General features: G+C 41.4%; 3 protein-coding genes across 4 annotated transcripts; 2 read left to right on the top strand and 1 right to left on the bottom strand.

Annotated features, from left to right (window-relative positions):
- Positions 1-20: 20 nt before the first annotated feature.
- Positions 21-2,979, top strand: cfap119 (cilia and flagella associated protein 119). The gene is made up of 9 exons (XM_069691466.1): positions 21-212; positions 385-419; positions 532-597; positions 686-849; positions 1,147-1,217; positions 1,326-1,442; positions 1,568-1,646; positions 1,934-1,996; positions 2,106-2,979. The coding sequence occupies exons 1-9, from the start codon at positions 195-197 to the stop codon at positions 2,252-2,254; spliced, it is 762 nt and encodes a 253-aa protein (XP_069547567.1). The 5' UTR covers positions 21-194; the 3' UTR covers positions 2,255-2,979.
- Positions 2,938-6,335, bottom strand: phkg2 (phosphorylase kinase, gamma 2 (testis)). The gene is made up of 10 exons (XM_069691461.1): positions 6,143-6,335; positions 5,729-5,835; positions 5,464-5,639; positions 5,320-5,374; positions 5,162-5,227; positions 4,840-5,003; positions 4,047-4,137; positions 3,778-3,931; positions 3,449-3,574; positions 2,938-3,343 (listed from the first exon to the last, which is right to left on the bottom strand). The coding sequence occupies exons 2-10, from the start codon at positions 5,821-5,823 to the stop codon at positions 3,098-3,100; spliced, it is 1,173 nt and encodes a 390-aa protein (XP_069547562.1). The 5' UTR covers positions 5,824-5,835; positions 6,143-6,335; the 3' UTR covers positions 2,938-3,097.
- Positions 6,336-7,152: 817 nt separating this feature from the next.
- On the top strand, positions 7,153-21,472 carry rnf40 (ring finger protein 40). Of its 2 annotated transcripts, none has more exons than XM_069691456.1 (20): positions 7,153-7,223; positions 7,685-7,833; positions 7,930-8,097; positions 8,685-8,991; positions 9,243-9,437; positions 9,677-9,798; positions 9,972-10,118; positions 11,183-11,257; positions 11,417-11,536; positions 11,646-11,825; positions 11,936-12,071; positions 12,369-12,490; positions 12,581-12,846; positions 13,189-13,306; positions 13,435-13,584; positions 18,138-18,350; positions 18,452-18,577; positions 19,606-19,746; positions 19,853-19,954; positions 20,322-21,472. In XM_069691456.1, the coding sequence occupies exons 2-20, from the start codon at positions 7,696-7,698 to the stop codon at positions 20,496-20,498; spliced, it is 3,003 nt and encodes a 1,000-aa protein (XP_069547557.1). In that variant the 5' UTR covers positions 7,153-7,223; positions 7,685-7,695; the 3' UTR covers positions 20,499-21,472. The 2 variants fall into 2 exon arrangements, with proteins under 2 accessions (XP_069547557.1, XP_069547558.1); XM_069691457.1 differs by having other exon boundaries at positions 18,141-18,350; positions 20,322-20,940.
- Positions 21,473-21,494: the final 22 nt, after the last annotated feature.

The raw sequence follows: 21,494 nt of genomic DNA, 5'->3' as shown, positions 1-21,494 counted from the left end.
GGGCGCGATATCGTTGCTAGGATACAACAAACAGGAAAATGATCCGACTTCATTGAAGCATTTTATTTTTTTTTGGTCAGTGAAGTTATTCTCCATCCAAATACTTTAAAACTTAATATTCTTTGAAACCGCAAGATCTGTTTTGACAAGTGTGTTGTGTTTTTGAGTTGTTTTACAACAGGAAAACAACAACAATGGAAATGAAAATAAAGGTAGGCTCTACAAGTTTTGTTTTGGTTGACAATAGCTCGTTAGGTATTGAGTGTATTTACTGCCGGCCAGCTCGTTTCACTTCTCTTGGTTTTAAAATATAAAAACCTGACCAACCCATTTCATCTAAGTATTTATTTGTAAAGCTTATAAAGATATGATTTTCTTCTGTAGGTGCCACAGGCCCGGAAAGCTAAAATCATGCTATGGTGAGAGCTGCGTCAACAATCCAGATCATTTTGATCACATGCTGATTTATTTCCACCTCGCCTGACTTACTGTCACGTCTAACCCTGAGTATCTTTCCCTGGATGTTCTTAGGACACATGTGAGCTACCACGACATGGAGGAGATCGACAAATCACAGTCCACCCCTGATCTGGAGAGGTCTCTGTCCCTGTCTATGAAAAGACACACGCAATCACACACAGGCAAACATACACACTTTCTCACCCTTGCTTCTCCTCTGCGACAGTGTTTTATGCAGTGTGTTTGGAGTGGACCTCCCTGAACCAAAACGAGGAGTTCTGCTGGAGCTCTACGTCCAGACGGTGATTTTCTGCAGAGAGCAAAGCTTCTCAAAAGAACAAACTTCTGCTCTCCTGTCAGTCATCAAGTCCATCCACGAAGTCAACATCGGTACGTGATGTCATATTATTATTTCCGTGTAGTTAAAAATGTGGAAATGGCTTCTAATATGATGTATAAAATCAGAACTGTACAAACTACCTCCTCAGCTGACACTGTGTTTACAGTACATACTTACATTGCCTGTCAAATCCCTAATCAATTCGATATCTATGTAATGCACAGCCTTAATTTCCAATTCCAGTATTCTCTAAATAAGATTGTTATTGGCGTTACCTTTGAAGTTATGCAGTCAGCAGGATTTGTTCTTTAACTTTGTGGGATATGTTTAATACTCCTTTCCTGCAGAAACTCCTCTCAACAACATCGAACAGTGCTTCACATACTGCAAGGAGCTTCTGCTCTGTCACTCAGTGAGGGTGTGTAAAACAATTAGCAGTCTCTTTATTCACTCTTTCATTTGAACTCGCATACATTTTCACAAATGTGATTTTGCACCCTGATGTGTCTGTTTCTGCCCACTACAGCGGCCTCCGTTTAGTATCAATCTCTTCAGCTGTGAGGAGGCCGAATGCATCTTGAAATACATCCACAACAGCTATATAAGACACTACAAACTCTACAAATATATCTTTACTCCACAGGTAAGAAATATTTGACTGCACACAAACTGTTACAAGCATTCATGTTCTTGATTTTATTCCTGTGATGAGGATAGAATAATGAGAGTATGTGTTTTTAAGGATTTCTTTTTGCCATCTTTGAACAGGTAAAACTTGATTTGTCTTTGACCTACACTGTGATGAAGGACAGTGGACCAGCTACCGTTGAGGATTTTTCTGCGACAGGTCATAATTACAACGTTTCAGCAACCCAAAAGTTGCGAAACAGTTTTAACAACTGAGCAAACTTTTTCATACTACTTAGAAAAAATGTTTTTCATTCCTTAAATGTAAATGAAATGAAATACTTCTAATCGATTTTAAAGATGGCTTTAACCTCCTTGCATTTACCACACTTGTTTTATTTTATGTTGTGTTGCATGGATAGCAGGATATTTAGAATATTTTAGACGTCTCTGGAATAGATGTATTAATAATTTTATGTACTTTTATTGCACCAGATGTTGAGAAAGAAGCACCAAAGACAGACATGCCTTCTGAAACATCCATTACAGAGCATGAGGAAGCCACAGTCTGTAAGGATCACAAATCAAGGACTGAGTGTGACTGCAGAAATAATTTTTATCGTCAAACTGCAACCCAAATTGAGTGTTGTATGTAACCGCTTTATTTCCTCATTTTCAGGTTCCACATCCAAACTGAAGGCACTGATAGAGCGAGAAGTCGGACAGCAAATGATGCTTGTGTCTGGACAACTAGATCAGAAAATGAAAGAAATTGCAGTTCCCCAGAACAATGGCTCTTTACAGCCCAAACAAAAGGTCAAAAAGTAAACATTTCTTCCATTTAGATATATGGGCGTACGTTAATTTCAAAAAGGCACTCACACAAAGAAAGACAATTCAAACATTTGTTTTATTGTCAATAAAAATCTTTTTTTTCTGCGTAAACAGAACAATATACAGTACATCTGCATTTGTCCAATGACTGCACATCTCTCAAGCAGGCACTTTCATGAAAAGTACTTCTTATAAGTATGAAGAATGAGCTGTGAGGGAATGGTGTCGGATAGTTTTAATAGGAAATATAGCAACAAACCATCTTCACAGTTAAAGAGAGTGGGTTTTCCTATTGAGGAATGTTTGCATGCGTGACGGTTACAGGACTCTACCAAAAGAAAGGTCTTTCATGTCCTCACACGTGTCACATGGTAGATCTGTAAATCTGAGCTTTAATACAATGACTATTAAATAACTAATCACAGTGTTTAATTTCCACTTTATCCACAGTGCTCAGAAACCTCTCCTTAGTTATAACAGAGCATCAACAGGTTAAATCCTAAATATACTGTACATACTGTAATGTACTTATATGATGAGTTTATCAAACGATTGTGCAACGTGTTCTCTACTGCAAAGTGAACTGCATACAGGATGAGCTGAAAAGAAGAGTTTCAAACAGCCACACACTCGGATCAAAACACAGTTAAGGAATATTAAGTTGAACGTGCAGAGTCATGGTGCGCATTAAGGAATAAAAAAATAAAATAAACAAAAAAGTCCTGATCCCTGAATTCCTCTTTGTTGAAGCAAACAGTCAGTCGACAAGACAAACACTGACACGGCAGCACGCGCAAATAGTTAAATAAAAATGCGTCAAGGAATGAGGTTGACCTTCTATGTTTCAAAGTCCTCCAGACCCAGCAGCACGATCTTCGCTGTGTTCTGAAAGAGGGCCGCTCGGTTTTGCTGCTCCCCTTTCTTCACCCAGTGCCCGTAGATGCGGAAGGCGCAGCCGTCGATGAGCTTGCGAACGCCGCGGAGGGAGTAAGGATCTCTGGCGAGCACCTCCCGGGTCAGCGGCCGAGCCCTGCGGTAACGGCTGTACATCCTGATGCAGGCGAGCACGCTCAGTATCAATACCTGCAGACGGGAATCCAGACGGGGAGAGCAGATGAGAATGTGGAGGATAGTCACTTCTTCACTTACAGTTGAAATCTGCTGCCATAAAAATAGATTGTGACTCACCCTGAATGTCTTTCTGGGACTGAAGAGCCGCACATCCTCCTTCTGGTACTGTCTGAAGAAGGGATGTACTAAGGCTTGCTCAGCAGTCAGACGGACAGCTGTGTCCACCACCAACAGCCTGGATATCTGAGTATCACAGGCAGCAGGATTGTGGAAGTACACATAAAGGATTTTAGAGATACAGATATTGGAATATGATGTTTTCTTAGGCAGAAGAAAGTCTATCTTAAGAGGAAGATAGTTCAGTAGATACTAAAGGGCGATGCTGGGAACACATTAGGTTTACATTTAAGGTATATTAAGAACCGGTTGAGAGAATTTTTGTTTACCAGATCTTTCACAGTGTCAGACCTGTCGTCCCACTCCGGAGTGCTGAACTGATAGCGGCCCTCCATGATCATCCTCAGCATTAGCATCTGTTTGCGATGCCAGAAAGGTGGTGAGCCGGCCAGTAAGGTGAAGAGGATGACTCCACACGCCCAGCTTAACAACAGACACAATGCAGAAATTAGAAACAGACAACACGTAGGATTGTGGTTTGTAAATCTATACTGAGACCAACGTTGCATCGCTGAGGAAATGAGAGAGGAAGACGTACAGGTCGACTTCCTTGCCGTATCCTGGGTGCATTTCATCCATGGAACATTTCAGTATTTCAGGGGCCAAATATCCAGGGGTCCCACAGAGCTCTAATTATAACAAAAATACAAAACAGAAGTCAGTCTACACAAATGACAAATAGTTAATTGATGGAAAGAAAATAAGATTGTTTCATCTTATTTTCATGTGGCTCCGGAAAGTTTCTTTTGTTTTACTTTCCGCATCTAATTGACGACTCCCCTGTGTCCTTATCTTGTGACCTACAACCAACTCAGTATTATACGAAAGCAGACACAAAGGAAATGGGGGTGAATGTTAATTGTTTGTCACACTGGTGGAATGAGCTCCTCATCAGGACACCGGAAAGTCTGTACATCTTCTGCCGCAAACTAAAAACACACCTCTTCCGACTTTACCTTGAATAGTTGAACTTTAGCAGCGCTTAAAATGGCACTTACTGATAGAGCTTTGTAGTTTGGCTTTCTTGAAGAAATTGTATTTTCTTGATTCCTGTTGTTCTGGGTTTTGTACCCTCATGGTTGAATATTGTAAGTCGCTTTGGATAAAAGCGTCAGCTAAATGTAATGTAATGTAATGCACCACTGTATAAAAGCTGCCCTACGGAGGAGTGACGTTGAGCAATGCTGGACATCCTTCTTTGAGTGTACATGTATTTTGCTCCTTCTTGCAAGAAAAAATGTCCGATATGTTTGATTTCGAATCTAGCCTCTGAGTAATTTTTCTAACATCTATATATCTAGTGGCTTAACATGATGTGCGGTCAGTCATACCTCTGAGCTTCTCTCCAGGTTGCAGCTGCACAGAGAAACCAAAGTCAGACAGTTTGATGTGCCCCTGATCATCCAGGAGAATGTTCTCAGGTTTCAGATCCCGGTGCACGATGTTGAGGGAGTGGAGGTACTGTACGGCCTCCAGCAGAGCTCGCACCATGCTCCTGAAGAGAAACAAAAGACATTACATTACCATAAGAAAGGAATTCAGTCTTATTTTCAGGCAACAATTGCAATGAACACTGTGGTTCCATCGTGGAGAATGTGTAAATATGTTTCTATAATAAATTAGTAGATGGATTGTATTGACTCCAGAGCTGACCTTGTCTCCTTCTCATTTAAAGTAACTTTTTCTGTGAGGTAGTCAAATAGCTCTCCTCTTCTCATGCTGTTAAAAAAAAAAAAAAAAAAAAGACAGGATGTTAATATTCCTATCTAATTAAAATATCATTGCATTTTTTTTTTTATCCTCATACTCACAGGTCAAACACCAAAAATATGAAGGTTGCGGACTCGTAGGAATCAATGAGAGTGACTGAAGGGAATCAAAGAAACAGTTGAAACACGTTTGAATCGGCACAAACAGAAAATTAAAACATGTGGCAGAGTAGAATTACAACATACTGATGGAGGAGTGTCCCTTCACCATGTCGAGTACATGGATCTCTTTCAGGGTGGAGGTTTTCACCTCCTCAAGCTGCTGGGCCGTCATCTTCTCTGCCGTGATCTCAATAATTTTCACTGCCAGCTCCTGACCGGTGTGCCGGTGCACACACCTACGCACCACACTGCTCACACCCCTGAGACGCCACACAAACACAATCCAGCGTCACCATCACACGGGGGCCACTGATGGTGACACATCATCAGCCTATTTTCCTGGACTCACCTTCCGATCACCTCTTTAGGGTCATACTTCTGGTAAAACTCCTTGGCCCCCACCCAGTCTGGTAGTTCATCTCCAACAACGATGTCTTTGGTCATGGTGACACGAGTCTATCACAACAGTCACATGTCTCAGTGTGTAACAGTCATGCCTGATTACCAGGAACTACTGAGCTAAGTCTTGATAAGGAAGTATGGTGTTGTTGTTTTTTTTTTTCCTTTTGGTTTTAATTACGCTTATTAGGCCATGCTTGTGATTTGTTTACTACACACATACATCTCTCCTCTTTTTAAAATTTTTTTTTTTTTTACTGTTTTATACAACTGCGCCCTTCCTCCAGCAGCTCAGTTATTTGGCTGCATTTCATTTGGCCTTGGTGCTGCAGCCGGTTCACTGACCGAGCAGGAAGCTACTCACCCTGTATGCGAGCAAACGACAAGAAGGAGACGGCTGGTTCCGAATCAGTACAATAGAGCCATCTCAACCGGAGGGATGTGTCATGAAGCCGCAGCTGCGTGCGATTCAGCAGCGAGCATCCAAATGAGCTCCCGTTAACGTCCCGGGCGGTGTTTACATTCAGCTCACGTTCCTCGAAACAGTTTGTAACCTGGTGTGACAATGTCCGGCGGTGCTGCCCCCGTACGGCCGGGAGTGGAGAATACAGCTTGTTTTTTTTAATTGTTCAGGGTTTCTCAGTGGGACTAAAAAAAAATAATTAAGCAACATCTCCCTATGATGTACTTAATTTGCTTTTTTTTTTTTTTTTTTTTTTCCCATCATTTTATTTACAGCGAGAAAGAAAAAAAAATGAATGCAATGTTACGTAGATAAATTAATGTAAATATTAGTAAATCAGATGCTGAAGTGGTGATTAAGGGGCGAATCCAAACGATGTAGCAGAAAAAAAATATGTAAAAACATAAATAAAAGACGTTTTGTTTTGTTTTGTTTCAGTCGGTAGAGTGAGGTCTGGAGGAAGAAAAGAGAATTATAAACATACTGGTCTGAACATTACGCCATGCGAATTTTTTTGAGAAGTAGAAACGGTGACCCGTGTGTTATTCATGGTGTTATTGCATTACCAGAAGGGTGAGTCAGACGGAAGAGAGCTGGGAGAGTCGTAAATGACAACTGTTGGAAACTATTTTAGAATATTTAGGATCAACAAGACTACTGAACATAATTTAAGTCATATTGTCATTATTTATTTATTTATTTATTTTGTACTCGTCTGGTTCCTTTTATTTTTATTTTTTTTTATTTTTTTTTTTTAAATCATGTCATTTGCGGCTATAGTGTTGATGTTATTTTATTTTTTTGGTGGAAGTAACAGAGAAAGGTTTCATGTTTAGTTCACACTTCAGATCCGTAGGTGGCGGTAATGTTCCTGAAACCAATTTACAAAACCAGACAACAAAACCAAAGAAGAAGAATCGCCGTTACTTCCTGTTGCTTCTCCGGATGCCGTGAGTTACGTTTTCCGTCGCACCTTGTGAAGGTTTGTAGCGGTAATATCTTTCTGAAAACTGTACGTACATTTATGTGCATGTGGAGTTTCTTTACAGACGATCTTATGAGTGAGTTGATGGCCAGTGAATACAGATGCCAACCATTAGTCATGAACTACGACGGACAAAGCGCCGCGTAGCTAACCAGCATTAGCATAGCTAGCGTCAGCGAGCTTGTAAAAGTCCACGAATCTTTGTAGAAATGTCAAATTGAAATTGGTGGACGTTTTTCAGACAGTGGCTCACACAATAAGGGGGCCACATAAACGTCCAAGCACTTAGATTAACAGTAGAAGAGCATTGTGAGTCTTTTAAGACCCGTGGTCTCACTATAAGGCTAATGCCGCTCTTAGCTGTAATCAAATGAATGAGTTTTTCTTTGTAAACCGATCCACAGTTTATTAAAGCCGCAACAGCGCAAGGATCTAATGCCCTTTTTTATCTGATGCAGGGGAAGGAAAGATGTCAGGTGCTGGGGGAGGGAAGCGGCCCTCGGGAGGGGACAGCCCCCCTGGCCCACCTGAGAAGAAAAGCAAGAAGGAGGAGAAGACCACCACCACACTTATTGAACCAATACGCATCGCGGGAGTCTCCTCTACGGTCAGTCATTTGGTCTTTATTCTCACAAACCTTAGTTTTGCCAAACGACAATCAATATTTCTAATATCCTGTACTTTGGTGTTTGTCCCCGTGCAGGAGGAGATGGACATGAAGGTGCTGCAGTTCAAGAACAAGAAGTTGTGTGTGCGCTTGGAGCAGAGGCAGGCGATGGAGGATGAGTTACGTGAGAAAATTGAAAAGCTGGAGAAGAGGCAAGCCACCGATGATACAACGCTGCTGATTGTCAATCGCTACTGGTCGGAGGTACTTCTGCACATTTGATGACATTGTTTTACCCTGAGCTCCATTTTAACATGTAACCTGATGCAGGGTTTTTCCTACTTGTGTAACATTTAAGTGCAACATCCAGTATTTGTTTCTCAGCACTTAAGCCACGATAATCAGGCAGTGCATTTAGAAATACATATATTTATGATAAAAGTACAAAAATGGCCCAGTTTTTAGTAAAAAAAAAATCCCCACAATCCCTTACTGCTATCACAGCTCCGAAGCCCTCCAGAGACCCAGAGAAAACCCTGTGATGTAAGATTTGGGTCTATACTATCGAAACCACTTTAAACCAGATGGTCAGATTAATCTGTTACATTATTATTATTATTATTATTACAATCTCCATTTGTCTGCCTTAATCTGGATACATGAAGTGATATGTATTTTTGTTTTGTTTCTGGGAATGTAAACAAAGTCATTTAGCAGAGTTCTGCATTTTCCCATTCTGTGGAAGCACTACAGTAGTGGTTGGTCAAAAGTGGATTGATGCTGTATGACGGTATACAAACCCGTAGTAATCCTTTAACACCTTTTCCAATCGTTGTGTTTCTGATTTGCAGTTGGAAGAGAATGTGCACGTCCTACGCAAACGTGTTGAGCCAGTGGCTCCGGTAACCTCTACCCCAGCCCCACCCTTGGCCCCGCTCCCCGAGCCCACCCCTATAGAGGAGGATGGTGTCACTCTGGCGTCACCAACCGCCGTTGTGCCGCCACCTCCTCTCCCAGAGGCCCAGAATGAGGGAGAGCAGCCAGAGCAGCCACAGGAGGAACGTCCAGAAGAGCGCCAGGACGAGCAGCAGCCCCCTCCTCCTGCTGGGTCAGAAGAGTTAATGACACCAACTGAGGCACCGCTGGATTCAAAAACAGGTACCAGCTTTTTATGTGACAAAGCTAATCCTCTGAAAGCCTTCGTAGTTGACATTTACCGCTCTAAATCTGACTTTTGACTTTATTTATTAAATCCTTTCAAACAGTGCTTTAACTAAAGTATCTACATGGCTCTTTTTTCTCATGAAGTTACAGCATCAATCTTGTAAATGTTTCTGCTCTATCGCTGCTGTGGTTTACCTGTGTAGTTTTGCTACATTTCAAATATAATCATTTTCAAATATGTGCAGATGCATCGCTGCCTCCTCCTCCTCTAAGTGAAAATGCCAAGGGTTTTCTGGCCACGCTGGAGCAGAGCAGTGAGGAGGAACTGACCCTGCACCTCCAGGACCGAATGCAGTTCAGCAAAGAAGCCATTGCCTGCTTGGTCTGTGTCTTTGACAGGCTGCACTGTCGCATTAACGACATGTGCAAGTTGGCTTCAGGTAACTGTGGAGACATGCTTGTTCATTAATCATTCATGTAGGTTAAGCTATTGACACACATGCATATAGGTAAAGAGGAATGTCAGCAGCACATTTTATAGCCTATTTTAAAATGAATTACTTGCTTCAAATTGAACTTCATATGTCATTACTGAGTTGTGCACAAACTGAAATATGAGCGAAGTTATTTTACACTTGTTAATGCCACTCTGATTTGGCACATTTATGTTCTTCGGTAGCATGTGAGAACGATAGCCAGCCTGACATCATCAATGTGAACCACACTCTGCTGGAGGAGAACAGTCGACTTCGAGACCTAGCCACTCTCCTACAGGGACGTCACCACAAGATGTCCATGGAGGTACAATGTCCTTTGCGATGTTTGTGGGTGTCAGCGTGTATGTTGAACATCTTTCAAGCGCAGAGAGGAGAGAGTGTCTGAACGAGGAAGATTGTAATTATGTGTGCACATAGCCATTGCATTTGGTAAATACTTGTCAGTGATCAAGGAGTTTTTGTCTCGCTGTCTTGCAGTACAATGAGTTGGTGGACAAGGTGACCAGCTCGGAGACCAAAGTGTCTGAGATGGAGACGACGGTGGAGGACCTGCAGTGGGACATCGAGAAAGTCCGCAACAGAGTGCAAAAGCTCAACAAACACCTAGCAGATTCAATGGAGCAGGTGTGTTTGTGTCATGTCTGTTTACAACATCTGTGCCTCTTTCCTTGGGAGGCAGTGTTTTTAAAAAACAATTTAATTTTTTTTTTTAATTTTTTTTTTAATCTGTTCACGAGGTGTTGGCTCATCCTTTTTGTTTTTCACCAATAGCTGAGTTTACATTGATAAGGCATTAAGCATCAATGTGTGTCAGGCCAGCTGCTCTTATTGATGCATATCCAATGAAGTAATGTTACGTCTATCTGAAAATGAAGATAGGATGTCACAAGATGCATGTACAGTAGCACAGAAACAGTATGTGAACTCCGGGAAATATCTGGTTTTCTGCCTTTGTCAAAGTCACAAGTATAGAAAAACACAATGTGCTTACACTGATCACATAAAATCAACTCTCTTTCATGAACACATCCATTAAAGAGTCACAGTATTGGTGAAAACAGTAAGGAGTTATTATATGGTTGAACTTTGTTTTTGAATTTTGGATCAATGTTCCTCAGAAATGCTTTAGTTCAGCCATCTTCTCAGGATGTCTGATGTGAACGATTGTCTGGGAGTCATTTCACAGTGCAGTGTGATGAAGTCGAGGCTCAGACTGGTCATAGATTTTCTTTGTGTGAAGCCATTTTATTGTAGACTTATTGGTGTATACTGTCACTGTTCAGCTGCATTACTTGTAACCCTTTCCAGCTTTATGCAAATCAGTAACTTTTGATTGTAAATCCTCTGAGAGCTCTTTTTTTGTGAAGCATGGTTCACCTCAACAGAAGCTCAATGTAAATTTGTAAATTGCAAACTTTTGGTTTGTGAATGTCTCCAATTAGCTTTTGTTGATGTCATCAGCCATACTTTTTCCAACTTACACCGTGAATGCACAACATGATGATATGTGTTTTATTAGTTAAAATATATTGTCTAACTCGGATGAAGATGAACATTAGTCTAAATATTTACAGATAATTTCAAAGGGTTCTTTTATTTTTTCTTGCCATTGTTAGTGTGCTGCATGTTTTAAGGTTTGTCTTGTTTGTTCTTCTTTATAACACTTGTTCTGTGTTTGCTGTCTGCAGCTAAAGTCTGGATACAGCAGCAGTGGCAGCTCAGGTGGGCTACCTGGAGGTCAGATTACTCTGAACATCCAAAAGGTGAGAATTAGGGTGGTTCTAAACATAAGGAAGTACCTGTTTACAACTAATTTTGCTTAACGTGTGTGTGTGGTTTTTTTTGTGTGCATGTAACTGATTTCCAAATCCATCGTGCACATTTCTATATTTGTAAGACGTTGTCTTTGTTATTATGTTTAGTTTGAGAGTCTCAATGCCGAGTTGGAGCACAACCAGGAGCTGGCAAACAGTCGCATGGCAGAGTTGGAGAAACTGCAGGTGGAGCTCCAGGAGGCTGTGAGGGAGAGCGAGAAGCTCAAGGTAAACAAAATGTATTTTGATGGTATGATAGAAGCATCTTCATCACCAAACCTGGTAAGTGTAGTGGTAACAGATTCTTTAATCCTCAATGTACATCCTTCATTTTCAGATGGACTTGCGCAATATTCCAGAAGAGGTTGTGAAAGAAACCTTGGAGTACAAATGTCTGCAGTCTCAGTTCTCTCTGCTGTACAACGAGTCTCTTGGGGTCAAAACCCAGCTGGATGAGGCCCGGGCTCTCCTGCTCACCGCGAAGAACGCTCACCTCCGACAGATTGAGCACATGGAGGTGACGGTGTTTTCTGCGAATGTTTTTCAATGCGAAAAAGTTGTATTTTTGTGTTTTTACAACTTCTTAGCAACATGTTCAACAATGTGTGACTGTTTTCAATCATTCAGAGTGATGAGCTGTCCCTTCAGAAGAAGCTGCGGACGGAGGTCATCCAGCTAGAGGACACTCTGGCTCAGGTGCGCAAAGAGTACGAGATGCTGCGCATCGAGTTTGAGCAGAACCTGGCAGCCAACGAGCAAGCAGGTACTTTTTCAAAACGCACCCTCATTCAACTATATCACTGTAAGAGATGTTTTTGTAAATCACGACAATTTGAGGATGGTACTCAAGTGAATATGAAGCAACATACTGATCAGCAAAGTATGTCATTTTCATCATCTGTTAGCACTGCTGTAATATTGCATATCTGTTATGACGTCCCTTCTGTTCACCATGACTTGAGGGCAACATTTATGTTCATAATGCAGTTTCATAACGGTGAATGAGTCAAAACAAACATTGTGTGTGTGTGTGTGTGTGTGTGCGTGCGTGTCTGCTCAGGACCAATCAACAGGGAGATGCGGCATTTGATCAGCAGCCTTCAAAACCACAACCTACAGTTGAAAGGTGATGTGCAGCGCTACAAGAGGAAGCTGCGGGAAACACAGATGGAGATCAATAAGGTAGATTACGCCGACGCTGACTGCTCTCAGCAAATGCTGCTTGGTAATGATCATAATAATTCTTAAAATCTTGGTTTGCTTTGTCGACAGTTACGCTGTCAGAGTGGCGACACCGGGGTTCTGATTCTAGAGGAGACGACGAATGACAGCATCGATGTGAAAAAGGAGGACGACGAAGACCAGGAGGAAGAGGAGGAGAGGAGGAAGGAGCTGGAGAGGCAGCGAGCCCGGGAGAGGGAGAGGGAGAGGGAGGCCGAGCGAGAGCGAGAGAGGGAGCGCGAGAGAGAGAGGCAGCGCAGCGACGAGCTGAAGAGGAAGGACTCGGACACACTGAAGATGCTCAGAGTAGAACTCAAGTAAATCCCCCTTCTGTTGAACTCCACTTTCATTTATAACGCCAAAATGTTTGGCCATAATCACACATTTGCTGTCAAATATTGTTCCTCCCGTGCAGCATATTTTGGAGGGAAATGTCTCCATGACAATTAAACAAAGTAGACACACATGCACAGTGCAGTGATCAATCACAAACTCGCACAGACGCCGGCATCACCACCACAAAGACTGCACAAAAAACAAACTATACTGCTCTGAAAGTCACCGACTGTCAATCTGGTTTGTGCATGATTTGAAGCTTAATTACAATTATGTGATTGCTTATTTTATTGTAATGTATTTATCTTCTCTAATCTTATCAGGAAAGCGCAGGAGTCCCAGAAAGAGATGAAGCTCCTGTTGGACATGTATAAGTCAGCGCCAAAGGAGCAAAGAGACAAAGTGCAGCTGATGGCAGCTGAGCGCAAATCTAAAGCTGAGGTTTGTTTCTTTTTGTTCTCTCAATTGTACTTTTGTCAATTTTTTGCTTGTAGCAAAAAGCTTTTTGTCAGGGGCTGATACTGAAATATTGATACAGAAGTGCTCAAACCATATCTAAAACTGTCCAGGTGGATGAGCTGAGGATGCGAGTGCGAGAGCTGGAGGAGAGGGAGAGGAAGGAGAGCAAGAAACTGGCCGATGAAGATGCCCTCAGGAAGATCCGAGTGGCAGAGGAGACCATTGAGCACCTGCAGAAGAAACTCGCTGCCACTAAGCAGGTATGTGTGTGTTGTGTACGGTTAAACATGTCGAAGCATGTGAGTGGAGCGGGAATAGGAGTGGAGGAGGATGAGTACGACATTTTTACCTTTATAAACTTCTCGTTCCAACGGGAGAAAAGACGGCACAAATTCCTCACGAGTGTTCTTTGACTTTCCAACTGTGCGTAAACAGCAAAAAAGAAACTATCTTAGCGAAAATATACCTATGTATAATTTTAACATTTAGCATTAGCAGCAAATTGACTTTTCAACCAGCAAAAATTGAGGTTTGAACTGTCAACCCTGTTTAAATGTCACCGTAGGTGGATATAAACTAAGCTATGTTAAGAATGAAAGTAGTGCAATGAGTATCATATTTGCCTAAGAACATAGTAAAGAGGAACTGAAAGCTGGCGCTGTGGCCTGGATCTGATCAGCTGAGTGTGTTAAAGGGAACCTTGAAGGTTGACAATCAAAGAGAATTAATGTGCAGGAGAACAAAGTAGAAACTAGACGTTTGAAACAAAATATGTCTGTACTGTATGTGCAGTGCAGTAACATGGTAACTGTTTTATTGCCATCTTAACAAACACAATTTGGTCGCGATGTCACCAAAAGCGGTACGATTGAACCGATGGAGGATGCCATCCCCCAGCGGGGGGGCTACATCCCATAACTGTGCCGCAGACAGTTCACACTAAACGAATGCTCTAAACATGTTTTCTGACATAATCTGAACGCAGCATTATTTAACTGAAGTCAACCAGTTCAGAGTTTTGGGTCATTTTTCCTGGGGAAAGCAGCACAGATAAGCAGACACAAGGTACCAGTTGCACAAGTAAATAAGATCAAGAACACGTAGATCGCGAGCAGAAAGGAGTTGAAGCAACAGGTATTGAAGAAAGTGAGACACCCTCTTTCTCTGGAGCCTCATTCTGTTAGACTTTTATGACAAATTTCAGGTCTGTGAATTCCCGAACAGTTTGTAATTTGAAACCTGAACCGAGACCCCATCGCAGCAGTTCAGGCTCAGATTATTAATTTTTTTTCTGCCTTGAACTAAAATAGAAAATAAAATAGATTTAATAGGAGGCTTTCGTGAAAGCGTCTGTAGACAGCCTGTGTTTTTAGTCACTACACAGCTGCTCATAGCCCACAGTAACTAACGTTATGTTTACATCACAGTACTGTAAAGTTTACTATCACATACCAGGAGATAACGAAAGTATTATTAGCAGTGTGATACTGGCAGAAGTATCAATACTTACTGTAACAGTAACAAATGATCATCTTACTTTGTCTAAAATAAACCAACACCTGACTATCCTGAACCCCATCGGGACGGGACTGCGTCCACGGCAGCGTGTTTTGTTACAGATGCAGCAGTGAAATCTCTCCAGCTGTGTAAAACAGGCTCCGGTAATAAAGCAGCTCTGTTCCTCCTCCTGTTAGATGAAACGTGGACTCGTTGTCCTGTCGGGCTGGAGTTTGTTCAATCTGCACAAACCCAGTAATTCACCATCATGAAAGATAAAACCAGCAAAAAAACACCAACTCATTAAAGTCGCTCCGACTCTCCTCCACCTGCTACTGCACAGCGTGCCGAGGCAGAGACGACTCCCTTGTCTGATTTAATGCCTTGGAAAAACAAAATCAATTGCACTGCTCAAAATTCTCACGTTTTCATCGGAATTTCTGTCTTTTTTGCACAACTTCTTTTGTTTCACCTCCAGTTTCTGTCTGATGTGTCAGTAATTTGTATGCATATTTACTGGCTTTTGAAAACTGTTGCCATGGCAGCAGTGTCAATGAAAAGAGGTGAAAAAAGATTGCTCATAGTTTTTAATACACAAAGCGACCATATTCACATTCTAGTTTTGACATTTTGTGTCCTCTTTTTTTTTTTTTTTTTTTTACCTTGTAAGGTACTTTTTGTTTCATTTACAAACGTACTTGCTTTAGGCTTTTTTTTTGTTATTTAATTGCTGTCAAATCGAAAACACTAGTACGATGTCAGTATCTTGCTTGAACAACACTACGTGTATATATACGTGTGCAGAGACTCTGTGGTGACTCTGAAAAGCAGCTCTAACATTTTCTATCTTGCAAAAATGATTTTCGTGTCTGAACCTGCTGAAAGGGAGAATCAGAGGTGTACTATGAACTGATGACGCTGACGATTTAAGGAAAAAAATATATATAAATCAGAAAATGTGAGAAAAACCTTTTCGATGAGTCAACCTGATCAATTCTAAGTATGCAAAGCACTCAGATCTGAGCTCACACGCTTGTAAACGTGTGTGAATTTCATTAGTACGACATTTCAGGGAATATGAGAGCAAAGACTCGCAACATGGAAAGTATAAAAGCATCATCTGGCCTGTGTCAAATGTCTGTGAAGTAATGTCATCGCAATTCTAAAACTTTATTTGCATAGATGGTGGATACACCCAAATTAGATAATATAATACTCTTTGTTTCACATTGATATTCATTCTTTTGTTGACCTTAGTGCTATCAGCTTATTAGTTGCTATGAATCACGTTATCGTCACACGCGTCAACCAATGAGACGCGAGCTTTTACCCTCTTACTCATACCTTGTAACAGATGTGGAGATCAGATAGTTTGCTGCTGCTCATGCTTGGGAGGTCTTGCAGAACATAATTAGCAGAAGGTAAAACGCAGTCTGGACTGATAATGATTCATTCGTCCTTTTACTTAGGCCTTTATATCTGCTGTGAAGTTGAAGCACAGCGACTACGGCTGCAGTGGACTCGTGTTTGATTTGTTTCCCTCAGTCCCCAGCTGCCAAAACTATCCAATAAACAAGCTACTTGTGAGTTCATCTGACTTCAATTTATGGGCCCAAGTTGGGTCATAAACGAGGAGCTTGAATAAAAAGTTACAAATGCGTGTAGCACAGAAACAAACCAGGTGTGTTTGCATCTTTAGATCCGTGGCCATAAATAGAACGGACGGGAAGCTTTGACCTTCTCGCGATTAGATGACAACTCTTCTGTAAAAACTATTGCTGATTAATTAAAAAGAAGAGGGACACAAAGTTACCACTCTTACGTCACCATACTGTGTCCAACTATTGACTCCAGTTCTTTGAACACTGAGCTGAAACTCAGCTGACAGTTAAGCAGCTGTCATTTGTGTCATTGTCTGGCAGAAAAAGCAGAGAAAGATGTTGGACACAGCTTTTTTTTATTTAAGCTAATTTTTGTTACATAGCTTATTGATTTGTGTTTACTGTGTTGTTGTCAGTGTTGCGTCTCCAGAGGTGGAGAACGGCTTCTTGGCAGCACTACTAATATTGAGAGAAAGTCATCATAATCCGAAACACTGCTATTGTTTTTTAGTGCTGGAGTTCAGTGCTCTGTTAATATTCATCTGTCTGTGATGAGGTACAAAGTGTTCACAAAATACCTCATCTGTGTTATGGAAACTAATTATACAACCATTTAATCCATAACATGCCTTTACTTTTGCTTTTTGTGAAGACGAACTATAAGATAAGGGCAATAGGTGTCAGTCAGTATCATCACGATTATTTGTCACAGATAATTGCAATGAATTTGTCTTTTTAAGTTAATTTTACGTCACCATTGTAGTATACGTGTAATTATAGTTTAATAATACACATAAACGTTCTGAAGATGATGACACATTTAATGTCATTAAACATCAGAACATATTAAGAAAGTTTAAATGTCTATTTTGTTATTTAGGCAAAAGTTGCACTGAGCAGATATGACATAAATAAAAGCTTTAAAAAAAACAAAAGAAATTACTATGACTGGTACCAATAATCAAAAGTAACATTGTACTATAGAGGTAATTCTCCACTCATGTGCCATTAAACCAGGGGGAGGTGATGTCATTAAAACACCTGGAAGATGATATGACAGGAATATGACATTTCTGTTCATTTCATCCAGCTGTTATTATCGACAGGAATGGAAACTATTCTAACGATTGTGCAATATATTTGTGGTCAGCTCAGATAATCATGATCAGGCGATTATGTAATAATTGACAGACCTAGGAGCATGTGTGCCCTGTACATCAGGTAATATGATATCACACTCAACTTTAACTATGGCAGACTGTGAGTCTTCATACCAATTGATATCACATAGTTTGAACATCGTTTCTGATTTAGATTGATAAGATGCACATGTTTTTATTTCAGAAAATAATTTGTTGTAATACACTAGTGTGCCAAAATAAAATGGTTTGTTTGTGTGTTGTGACGGTTTGTGTTTTTATTGTTGTGGTCGAAGTACTGAGGAAGAAGTTGGGAAAATTAGATACTGGCGATTTTGTTTTTAATCTGTAAAAATGTGTTGTAAATATGTTGTTTCACACACATGGAATAGTTTTAGTAAGTATTACAATGAGAGAAGTGTATTGCTCTTTGTGAAATAACACAGACGTGTTTGAGTCACTCCAAACGCTGTTGAAATCAGACCCCACCTGATTCATTAACTGGATCCAGAAGCCCCATCACTGTCTGTCACTGGCTTTTCATTGTTTTAATCACTGGCACGTGTATCTTTTGAGGAGGAGGAAGCCCTGCTGAGTGAGATGGATGTAACGGGGCAGGCCTTCGAAGACATGCAGGAGCAGAACAGTCGGCTGTTGCAGCAGTTGCGGGAGAAGGATGATGCCAATTTCAAGCTGATGAGCGAGCGAATCAAATCCAACCAGATCTACAAGCTGCTGAAAGAGGAGAAGGAGGAGCTGGCCGACCAAGTTCTGACATTCAAAACCCAGGTGAAGTGTAACTTTCTTGACCTGAGAAAAGCACCACTGAATGGTTTTCATTGTGTCATGGCACTGAAGTACCAGCTGGTTACTGTTGCTGTCTCTTCCAGGTGGATGCCCAGCTGCTGGTGGTGCAAAAGCTGGAAGAAAAGGAGGGAGTCCTACAGAGCACATTGGCTGCTCTGGAAAAGGAGCTGTCTGTCAGAACACAAGCACTAGAACTCAACAAGAGGAAGGTGAGAAGAGCCATCAATCATACTGTCAGCTCTTACTCTGCAGATTTGCAGATCCATGAGTTCAGTGCTGCCAGTTGTGATTTATTCTAAATGCAAATACTGAACGTCTCCTTCAGAGAATCTGCATAGTAACACGTGCAAAAAGTCGTACAGATATTTAAGTTTTGCTGACACAAGACAGTGCAGCAATGAGCTACAATGTTAACAAATGAAACCCAGCATTTGTCCCGATACCCACACTTGGAATTTTTTTCAAGTAGATCAGTGCCTACTAGTGTGACATGTTTCTGGTAATAATTAACATGGCAAGTTCTTCAAATGTGTGAACGAGACAGACACACAGTTAATCAGGTCATCTTGTTGGTTATGTGAATATTATTGCTTGAATTAGTTTTTTTTACTTTTGATGTTTTGTTTTTTTTTAACAAATGAGAAAAGAATAATAATAATTTAAAAAAAATAGATTTATCGCTGTGTTCCAATGGGCTACTTATGTTCTAACACTCATTATTTTGAGTGAATAAGTGTGTTCACACTGTCAGTACAGAAACATGCTGTGCACTACAAGTACCAGGATGTTGCACTCAAAACGGCCCAAAAAAGAAGTGTGAAATGCTGCCCATTTTTCTCCCCTAAACGGCCCCCATTTTGTCTTAACCGCTGAAGTAAAGTTTTTTTTTTTTTTTTTTTTCATCAAGTACCACCATACTGCTGTATATGGGAAGTAAGTCACGGGGAACACATGCTTAAAGTTGAACAGGAAACACACAAAAATGTCCGCTTTAACTGAAGCGGCCTGGAAGCTGTGAAAAGGATGTCAAAGCTGATCTGTGATGTGGAAAATACTGTCATTAATAATGGGAAGTATACAGAAGCTACGGTAAATAGTCGACGCTCAAGGAACAGCCTCCCCCATGCTCGATGTACCACCAACACATTACAACTCAGGAATCTCACCGTTCGCTTTTTTTTATTTATTTATTTATTTTTATTATTATTGAGTGCGTCCGCTTCCTTCCCTGCTGCAGGCGGTGGAGGCTGCACAGCTGGCAGAGGACCTGAAGGTGCAGCTGGAGCACACGCAGGCCAAGCTGAAGGAGATCCAGGTCTCTGTGGCTGAGAACCGCACGGCCCGGGAGAGGGAGAGCAGCAACCTGAAACGCGCACAGGTCCGTCCGACTTGTACTCCGGACCTACTCGAGTAACTCCCAAAGCTCTGACGGCGTGATCACGTTCCTGGTAAAAATGTAGCTGACAGCTCCGTCCTCTTTCTAGGAGGATCTGTCCAGGCTGAGACGGAAGCTGGAGAAACAGAAGAAGGTGGAGGTGTACTCTGATGCAGATGAGATCCTACAGGAGGAAATTAATCAGTACAAGGTGAGAAGGACAGAATATTGTTTACGTGCACAGAAATTTGCGACTTCAATTAACTCGTGAGGGACACGGGAATTACAAAAGCAGCCGGCGTGCCCAGTCTGAAGCAGACCGTTGTCAACAGAACTATGAAGTGAAAAATGATTGTGTCGTCACGTGAAAAATGCGACGGCTTCGCTCGACTGGCTGGCAGTGGTAGTTTTTCCGTAAAATAAATTCAAACCTTCTCAGAAATATCACGGCCTCTTTGTGCTTCGGGGACATGAAAAATTGTACATGTCACACCCTCAAGTATGAGTTGAGTTGCCATACAATTGAATAGAGGTGATAGCTGTGTGAGGCCCAAACACATGTATTTTTCTGTCCACAGGCCAAGCTGCGCTGCCCCTGCTGCAACACGCGAGACAAGGAGACGGTGCTCACAAAGTGTTTCCACGTTTTCTGCTACGAGTGTCTGAAGATGCGCTACGACACGCGGCAGAGGAAGTGCCCCAAGTGCAACTGTGCCTTCGGCGCCAACGACTTTCACCGCATCTACATCACCTAAGTCATAGAAACAGAGGAGCAAAGAGAGAAAAACAGTAGACAGAACCAAAGGAGAGGAAAGAATAGAGAAGAGACAAAGGTGCACAGGATGTTTTCAAAGAGGCAGACGTTTTGGGGACATCAGATGAGTGGGGACGTCCCCATTTTAATCTCTTTGGAAAGACTCGTTTTACCACGTCATCGCCATTTGGTGATTAATTCAGTGACCAAACCGATAGTGACACATCTGACTGAGAGTGTTGTACTGTAGTTAAATAAACAAAGTTGTTTGTCGAACAGGGATCTTCTTACATGTTGAGCTGCTCTGCAGTTCTTGTTAGTCTTAGAGACCCGCTTCTTTTTAACAAACTGGGCCCACTTTTCAAGTTTTTGTTTTTGTTTTTGTTTGTTTGTTTTTTTTATGTATTGAAAAACTTGGAACTGCAATGAAATGTGGTCGATCATCTCAGAGTGTTTCTTTGAACAGTTCGGTCCTGCTGGTTTTGCAAATCTCATAAAATTATTGAAGCTGAAATTTAAACATCAAAATTAAAAGAAGCCATCCTTTGCAGATTTTGTATGTTTAAAACGAAATGTGTTTCTAATTTATTCAATACAACAGCCAGAGTCGTCTTACGTCTTTGGATAGGCTATAGTATTAACAATGCCTGAGAGACATCAGCTAGTTTGGCACCCAGTCAGCACATAGAGGAGGGTTTGGATCACCTTGGGCAAGGTCCTCTGTGTGTGTTCATCCTGTTGCCATGGTTCCTGTTGGAGAGTTCGACACAACATCTGCAGCTTATACTGCCTCATTACTGATGAAATCACTCCAGTGGAAAGTCAGCTCATATGGGTGTCCTTAGTGGGCCGTACTGCTCCAGGTCCTCTCAGACCGCTTTCCTAAAGGTTAGTCGTGACAGTCGAGTACAAAAACATCTGTGTAACAACATGCCTCCAACCAAATTGAGCCAATAAAACCCCCTTCCCCCCTCTGATCTGATGATGTGAACTATTT

This window comes from Brachyistius frenatus, unplaced genomic scaffold (genome assembly GCF_029030835.1).
Source record: "Brachyistius frenatus isolate BFR_SWC_R1_liver_20210118 unplaced genomic scaffold, ASM2903083v1 Contig_11, whole genome shotgun sequence".
Classification (NCBI taxonomy): domain Eukaryota; kingdom Metazoa; phylum Chordata; class Actinopteri; family Embiotocidae; genus Brachyistius; species Brachyistius frenatus.
This window is presented reverse-complemented; position numbering and strand designations above follow the sequence as displayed.